The sequence below is a fragment of the Brachycentrus maculatus genome, unplaced genomic scaffold, assembly GCF_059751285.1.
Source record: "Brachycentrus maculatus isolate JH-2025_06_01 unplaced genomic scaffold, ASM5975128v1 h1tg002514l, whole genome shotgun sequence".
NCBI classification, from domain to species: Eukaryota; Metazoa; Arthropoda; class Insecta; order Trichoptera; family Brachycentridae; genus Brachycentrus; species Brachycentrus maculatus.
The window spans coordinates 6,306-15,383 of record NW_028282991.1 but is presented as its reverse complement, the minus strand read 5'-3'; the positions used below and the strand labels follow the sequence as shown (position 1 = coordinate 15,383).

Here is a 9,078-nt window from a genome sequence, read left to right as displayed (position 1 = left end):
CTCGCGATCGTATTATTTGGATGTTACCAACACTTGGATCGAGTTTATTTATAAACAAAAACAAGAATAAACTTTGATTGCCGACGTCAATACGCACGGCGCGACAAGCCGACGATACGCGCTGCGATAAACTGAAACGCAGACTACAACTGAAATAAAATGCGGTCTCGGATTCGAGGACGGCGTTCTGCGCAATCCCGTCCGTTAACTCGTAAATTTCTCAAATAAACTCGTAACTTCGTCACCGATGACCGGTATGTCCGAGGAGCTCAAAAGTTAATAAAATATACCTTCGTATTGACTGAAAATAATAATAAAAAACATCTCTTAAAACCCCAATATGTTACGAGAAGTCATAATTATTTTGAAAGTTGGCAATGACCATTTACGGTATGGAGCCGAAACGAGTCCGAATGTTTCCGATAAAACACGAAGTCGTAGGAATGTGTTTTGTGCTGGAAAGCGCGCGCTGTTTATTACAATATGATGCTTACTGCCATCTGTTGCCATATTTAATATTTAAAGGGAATTCCAGTTTTACCGACTTATTAAACGTTGGGAAAAATATGTTATAATAATCATTATACGAATTATATTGATTTTTGTTTGTTTTGTGGAGATTACTTGAGTTTTTATTCTAACTGAAAAAAATGATTGCCGCTAGCTACAATTACTTAACAACAAGTATTAATAACTAAAACAGGGAAGGTTAATATTATTTATATTGTATTTCAATATAGCTGTTACCCTTTTTTTAAACGCACAGAACATTAATTTTATGATTTATTTCTTAAGGTGGAGACTGACCGTAGTATTTCGTCGTAACATAAAGTCGTAACATCGCTCGCGGCGAGCATCACCGAGCATCCGAAACTATGGATGGAGTGCTCGGCTCGGTGTACTGACTGCCTTAATGCTCGCATCGTAACGTGTTACGTTACGGCGAAATGCTCCGGTCAGTCTCCACCTTTATTGTTTCTTTTAAATATTTGGTGGATGAAATCGAAATAATAGTTTTTTTTATAAATAATCATATAACCACGCCATTGCAATGAAAAATAAATTGATTGAAATGACGTTCGAGCATCTCGAAGATTTACTTTGTGCGTATGTTGTGGCGCGGGCAACCATATGCGACGCTCCATAATTTAAAAGGAATAAAAATACTGGTCATAAACCCAATTACAAACAAATATTCATAATTGACGACCGATATAAATGTAATTTGAAATAAGGTTTTTTTATTAAATGTTTTCCGCAGATACTTTGTGGAACTTTTAGGATTTTTACGGAGTGTGTGGTAGTTTTTGGTGGGAGTATTTTTAATGTTTTTGAATTAAAATAAACCCTGATGATGACAAGGTTTTTGTCGAAACCGGTAGGTTAAATTGTATTAATAAAAATAGTGGTGAAAACAAAGTTAATAAATTTTAAAATGTTTGAAATAAGGTTGTTTAATTAAATTAAATTAAGAAAAACTGCATTAGTTATATGTGTTTACGATAAGTAAAACGAAATTTGTGTAAAGTTAGTCATCAAACCACATCTTATATAAAATTATGATTATAACTTAATTTTAACATAGCTAAACACAATGCTAGCTGTGGGTAATAATTTTTACTAAAAAAATTGTACAAAATTGTTTTTACGATCGATATCCAGGTGTACATCACTAAAACACACTCTATTGTCTATGGTAAAAAAATTTCGTACTGTCTATGAATGTCAATAACGTCAAATTTGTTTTGGAGGGTTATATTTTCTGTGAGTAGTGAATACGTCGACTCGAAGCTTTAAAAGCTGTTGGTAATTTTGCTTTCATGAAGTAACTTACGTCTGATAAACTTCCTTTATGCAGCGTACACCAAAACAAGGAAGAAAATTAAAACTTTCGGGCAGACATGGCGTGAATATAAAACGTAAAACCGGTATGACTTTTGAGTATTTATGACGATTATCTTAAAAAGAACAACTCTTTTATAACGTGTAGTAATTCATATCAAATTTATTATTTTTCTTTAAACAGTCTGCTATTAAAAAAAGAACCGTTTGTTCTTCAAATATCATTTTGAAACTCGGAATTTTTGTTCAAAAGAACCCGTGTAATAAGTGGTATTTATTTACATTTATTTCCTGTGACTTATTATTTATTATATGTACAGTACTCTGAACAAAGTCTTTCAACAGAATTCCTAAGTTTAATATTAGGCTGTAATTTAATTTTTTTTTTTAAGATCTGAATTCAGTTTAAATACTGTTTCCCCTAGTGAAAACTAGAATTTCACTAAACCCTGGTTTTAACCTTTTCTCTGGGTGTTTTATTTAAGCACGCAATACCTATGTTTGTTCACTTACGTCATCTGTATCCTATTAAATGTATTCCACTACACTCAATCACTATCCACTATAACTCAAGGATGTTAATAGCAGGGCTTCTCATCTCACCTTCATATAATTAACAATAAAATTAATTCACTATTTCGAAAATTGCGAGTTCACTGGCTGTTGATAAGAATCAAAAGATTGTAAAAACATTACAAATTGCCTTTTTATCTTTAATTGTTTTAAATTTAAAAATTGTTCAAAATTTGCAATATTCCATAAAAAAAAAAATCCCAGTCATATATACAATCTAAGGGACAATGATTAAAGAAAACACTTCGTTTTTTACCACTTGAGTTTTATTATAGACTACATATTTCAGAAGTTAAACTTTCATCATTCAGGTCTGTATAATAACAATATGTTATTATACAGACCTGAATGATGGAAGTTTAACTTCTGAAACATGTAGTCTATAATAAAACTCAAGTGGTAAAAAACGAAGTGTTTTCTTTAATCATTGTAACATGTCTTACCACAAAGTTAATGCCGAAACAATAAATACAATCAAAGGGACAATCCAATCTTGACATATAAACATTTAAAGTTACTTCCGGTACGTGGAATATTGTGGATGAGTTTCATCGTTGAACAACAAAGTAGACAAAAATATCGCAATCTTCTAGTACATAACCATGAAACACGATTTACCCACAACGAAGGTCCGATAGTCCCATGAATTAACAATGAATATGTGAGTCCAACACTGCAATATATCGTTACAAACAAACAAACAAACAAAAATTTTTATTAATGGCTGTAGCCAATTTGTATATAATATAATATAAAATACATGTTGTATACCTTATGATAAAATAATATGTTTTCTCTTTTTAAGTTTATTATTAGTTCGAAAAGTACTTATCTAAACAAGGATGAACATATAAAAAACAAGGAATTATGCATTATCCTGAAATATTGTTATTATTAAGTGACATATTCCAGATATCAATGTGGTCCGCGAAATCATTGCCGAGGTTTTGCATTCGATGTATAATGAATCCAGACACTGTCCGGCTGTTATTACAATAAAATATATTAGATTTAAGTTTTGTACTGACATTTCTTGGTGGAACTGCATTTTATAGAATAAAATAACAACTGCATAATTTTTTCCACACGAATTATATTTGACCAGCAACCGGGTTTTGTCGCAACCGACATCATCAGACTGAAAATATTACATAGGTGTTATTTTATTCAATAAAATGCATTACGGTTTCTCGTGTTTATTTTCATTAGATTGTGAATTTTTAGATGCAGCGTCCACTCCGAAGGTAACGGAGAATGTGGACTCCCCTCCGTGGCTCAGCGGGTCGCCATCCTGCGACTCGGCTCCCTCCCCGATTCCGTTCCTGTGCACGCAAGATGGCTCCAGCGGGGACCACGACGTCATCTGGAACTACTACTCCCCGACCTCCGAAAAGGAGTCCCCGACCCTCCCGTCCAAGGAGACCCCCATCAGGAAACGGAAGAAGAAGTTTTCCGACGACTTCTCGCCCGTCACCCGCCTCCCGATGAAGAAGAATCTCATGAGACCTACTCTGCGGAAGAAGGAATTCCTAAAAGAACTGAAGGAAGAACTTCTCGCGCTCAATAAAAATGTTCAAGGCCTCATGTGCTCGGAACCGTTGAATAACTTACCATCCACACCTGCAGACAATCGGTCTTTTAGCGCTCCCGTTAACTTCTCTCCGACCATAGACGGACTAGAGTTCGACGAAGTCATTCAACCGACTGCAAAACCCGCCAATACCACAAAACTTCCCCTTAAAAACAACCATTTCAACAAGGTTTCTAAATGTGACACGGAAGGCGCCATCGAATCCGACGATTCTATGAACGAATTCCTCTTAAAAGCAAGTCAAATGGTCGAGGAGGAAGTTATTGGAAAGTCCACAGAAAAGAGCAACAATATTGTAAATCAATACCCTCTTCCTTCCACGAAATTAAAACCTCCAAACAAAACAGCATCGCCGAAGATTACAAACGATTCTTTCGATAATATGATAGTAAACATGAACGATAGTGAAATTGAAATTCTTACTCAGGTATCGCAGATTCCCAAAAAAAAAGGCATAAATACGAGATCGAAGGATTCGCCCGGCAGAATGAATCCGCACCGTCCCATCGGATCTAACAAACGTCCGTTTTCTTTCCTTAAATCCGAAAGCAGGATAAGCACAGTTGCCGTTGTCAGTGATGCTCGGAACGAGGACAGCAGTGACTCCATTTTGAATAACATTTCAAATCTGTCTCATCTGATGAGCAGCAGTATCCTGAATGAGTCCAAGACCAAGTTCGGCAGACACAACTCCATGCCGGAGTCGCCCACCGCACAGCAGTGCAAGAAGATGAAAGGAAACAATGCGGCGAACGGTTTCTCCCGGCACAACACAATGCCGGCAGTTGGTGACGGACAATCTTCTGATGGTGAGGAATATTAAATCATTTTTTGTATTTATGTTTTTTCACCATATTCTTTTTCATCTATGTCGGGATGCAAAAATGTAAAAATAACTCCAAAAATGTAAAGTGGAGAAACCTAGATTTGTTTACAAGTGGATACATTAAAAATAGTCTTTATAATAAATAATTATACTTTGCAAAATATAAGTAAGGTTAGTATATAATCACTCACTCAGATTTTAGTCTACCGGTTTTGAGACGTACCTATCTCTACGTCAGGACAGTCACTACACCAGCATGCAAACAATACTACACATCACTACCATACCACGATTCACACACTAACAACCACACAAAATATTAATCACAAGCGTTTTTGGTCGACCCGAGGACCAGCATGCACTAAGGATCGCGGATCAACATGCACTAAAGGCCGAGGTCTGACATGCACTAAGGACGTTTGTGAAAATAGGTTAGGTTTATAAGCAACGGGCGGGGACTTAAGTGGGTGGTGACAAATTATACTTTGAATAGCACATCAACCCTGACCCTTATTATACTCCAGGCAGTCTGCCTTCCAACCCTCAGCATACTAATCACAAGTAACCGCAAACCCAATTCCGACCTGTGCAATATTTTTTTCCGTCTATCGTGCTCTTCCAAAAGTAAGCAAATAGAACACTTATAACCATCTCCCACTCTCTACCAACAGGTAAAAGACGCTTTTAAGCGTTTCCTACAAACAATGCGTTTTTATCATGATTATCCAAAATTGATTTTTTCATTTCTTTTGTTTCTAGGTTTGTCACAAGTGATAAGATGTACTCCGGAGGAAATAAAGAAGAAACATCAAGCTGCTAAGGAGAAGCTGTTGGCCAAGAAGCAGGATCCAGTTTCTAAAAACATCTCGCTTAAATCCATTCCGACCAAACCCGAACTCTTCAACAAAAACATTCCATCCAGAAATACAACCATACCGCCTCTAACAACTAGTTCCCTACCCAATTCCACCAATCTTTCAAATAGCAACATCAAAGAAAACTCTAAAGGTCTCCGGGATAGGACTTGTAATTTAAATAACAACAAGTCCACGAATTTATCGAGAAACGTAGTGAATAATAAAGTGTTGAGCGAGATTAGTATACAAGAAGAGATTGAAAGGAAGCGGAGAGAGGCTTTACAGAAGTTGCAAATGAAGAAAACTTTAGGGTTAATGAGGAAATGAATGTTATGTATTGTTTTATTTTCGTAAAGATTTAACTTTTTATCAGCGGTCAGTGTATGGTCTGTGACATCGTAAAAGTTCCTAACTACAACTGAATTTTACAACGGCAACACCAAGTTATGTTACTTTGTGGCGCCTGCACTCGAAGTGTTAGCTTATTGTTGTCGGGCAATTTTGTCATCAACCCCTACCCTAATCTTCTTCAAAACCTTATCCGCACCCCAATGGTGCATAGGGCACTGCATCATATAAACGCAGTGTTATTTTGATCATTAACACATGAAGGAAAGGTGATCAGCCCTCCGCTTCAGGTACCAGTCTAGGGTAATATTAAATAAATATAAGAGTGAAAAAAATCATTTATATTCATTTGACCCCCCCCTGGGAATCGAACCCGGGTCTTCCAGTATGGTAACCGAGCGTGCTGACCATTACACTACGGAGGTTGAACACTAATCACGAGTAACTGCAAACTCAATTCCAATCTTTACAAGGTTTTTTGGCGTCTTGCGCTCTACCAAAAGTAAGCAAATAAAACGCTTATTAGTGTCTCCCGCTCTCTACCAACAGTATGTAAAAGACGCTTTTAAGCGTTTCCCGCAAACAGTGTGTTAAGTTGACGTGGGTCATTTTTGAACGGCGGGATCTTGATGACACATTGATATACAGGTATTGAACGAACAGCTCTTAATTTTTAGTGAATCTTTTTTCTGATTCATAATGGAATCGCGAACACCAATCCGTTCATTCATATTCACTGTCTTATTGAATCACAGACTTACTGATTTTGGTTCAATTTGTTTAAAAATTTTACATTATTATTTTAACTCTTTTGACAAACTATTGCTTGTATTCTTGAATCACATTTTACACCTGATTTTTGACATTATGAAATTATTCAAAAACGTATTCATATCCTATCAGTTTGTAGCTAGCTGATGACATAGCCTTAAGGCGGAGACTAACCTTAGCATTTCGTCATAACAAAACATCGTAACATCGCTCGCAGCGAGCATGTTACGTTACGGCATTGCTGACTGACCGCGATCAGTGCTCGCTAGTGGCCTTGTGCTCAGTGTTGCCATATGTCACACCAAAAAATCTGAAAATCCGAATTAATAACCCGAAATCTGTATGAATCTTTGCAACAATGCATTCGTAATGTAGTTAAAATATAGATGTCGTTTATTGTAACAGATATTTTAATCACTAACCATCAATCCGTCCAATAAATTATTTAATGGTAAAATGTTAAAATACCCGCATTTTCTCCACATAGTGCCAATCCCCACAAATTTCCCGCAGCTTGGGGAATTTCCCACAGATTGGCACCCTGAACTAAACTAAAATTGCATCCGACTTCGGATGGAGCATTCGGAACGAGCGGCGAGCAGCTCATCTCGCTGTACTGACTGCCTGAATGCTCGCATCGTCACATGTTAGGTTGCGACGAAATGCTCCGGTCAGTCTCCGCCTTTAGATTTATCATTTTTTTATATGTTGTATGGCGCCTGTCGAGGTTCGATGTATTGAAAGAACAAGATTATATATTTTCATTAAATATTGGTCAGGAATGAAAAGAGGGTTAAAATCTAGAAGTAAATAAATTATCGCAATTCTATCGCAACAATAATTAGGGTTAAGATGATCTTTTTAAACAATTTAATAGTCAGTATTGACTGATACACTAAACTGAAATAAAATAAAGGTCTTGTTGTGCATAAAGTTACATAAATCTTGAATTGACAAATAGAACAGCAAATATACTAGAGACAATTTATGAAATGTTGTCCAGGCAGGCGCAGATATAAATTATCATTGGAAATCTCATTATTTATATCGCAGTCGTACAGGAGAAAGTGACCGACTAACAAAACTTAAAATGTTCAGGAGAGCCATTTAACTCACTTTTGCTTGGTTACAAAATAAACATCAATGCAGTTAGTCATTTTTAAGAAATCAATCAAGCTTTGGGATTTTTTCAGGGCAATATTAAGCTAGTAAGATATCAACTAGTCAATAATCACGTTTTTGTAAAAAATGCACTTGGTCACTTTCTCCTGTATGACTACGATATGTTCCCTTGAGGCCCAGTATTCGATAAGCCGCAATTTAATTTTCTCTAAACCCAGGTAACATTTGACATAATTGAAGTTTTTCTTAAAACATTGTTTTTGTATTGAAAAAAGTAAGTTTTTCATCAAAAGAAATATATGGTTCTGATAAGAAAAGAGTTATTGAAAGGTGAGGTGTTAGAAAAATTAAATATTATTTTTTCAATTTATATTCTAAAAAATTAAAAATTCAATAAAAAAAAAAAAAAAAAATGAGCATCCAGCCCTGAGTGTGCCTGAGCGGTTAATTATTTGAATTCTTGAGAAACCTTAAGGGTTTTTCAACACATATATATTGAGTACAGGCAATTTGCTAGAGAATATGTATTTTGACTTTGTGTTGATACAGGGGCCTCTTTGTGCCTCTGCCTGTCGCTCTTGGGATGTTGACTCCCAGCTATCTCTCCACCTTTTTGGAGGGCTGCCTGGGAGTCTGCGTCCTTCAGAGTTTCCTAGAAGGGCGATACGTGGAATTCTGTCTTCTGATATTCTGTTCACATGCTCATTCCAGTATCGCCTTCCTTGTCGTCCCCACCTCACAATATCTTCTGTCTCACACATGCTCCAGATATCGGTGTTTCTTACGCGGTCTTGCAATGTGTTTCCAGTTATAGATTGGAGAGTTTTCATCTCAGAGATTCGAAGTCGAGATTTTGTTCTAGAAGTATCTGCTCTTGCCTCGATCAAGGCAATTGTGAATCCGTTATTATTCCGGTCTCTTGCGGCTATCCTAAATTATGTTGACAGTCGGTGTAATGAGGTTAGTCCATCTGCAGGCTAGTGAGACTATTGTTAGGTTTTTTTTCTACTGTTTTACAATCACTACTTACTGCCTTTGTAAATTATTTTAGTGAAAAAAAAACCTTTTGTATTGATATTGTAATACACTTTCCAACATGTTTTTGTATATTGAACATTTTAGTTATTAAATGTATTGATCCAGGAGCG

General features: G+C 36.2%; 1 protein-coding gene across 1 annotated transcript; it reads left to right on the top strand.

Moving 5' to 3' along the window:
* Positions 1 to 1,714: 1,714 nt before the first annotated feature.
* LOC148298154 (uncharacterized) lies at positions 1,715 to 8,343 on the top strand. Its single transcript, XM_088277097.1, has 3 exons — positions 1,715 to 1,928; positions 3,640 to 4,815; positions 5,592 to 8,343. The coding sequence occupies exons 1-3, from the start codon at positions 1,853 to 1,855 to the stop codon at positions 6,014 to 6,016; spliced, it is 1,677 nt and encodes a 558-aa protein (XP_088133223.1). The 5' UTR covers positions 1,715 to 1,852; the 3' UTR covers positions 6,017 to 8,343.
* Positions 8,344 to 9,078: the final 735 nt, after the last annotated feature.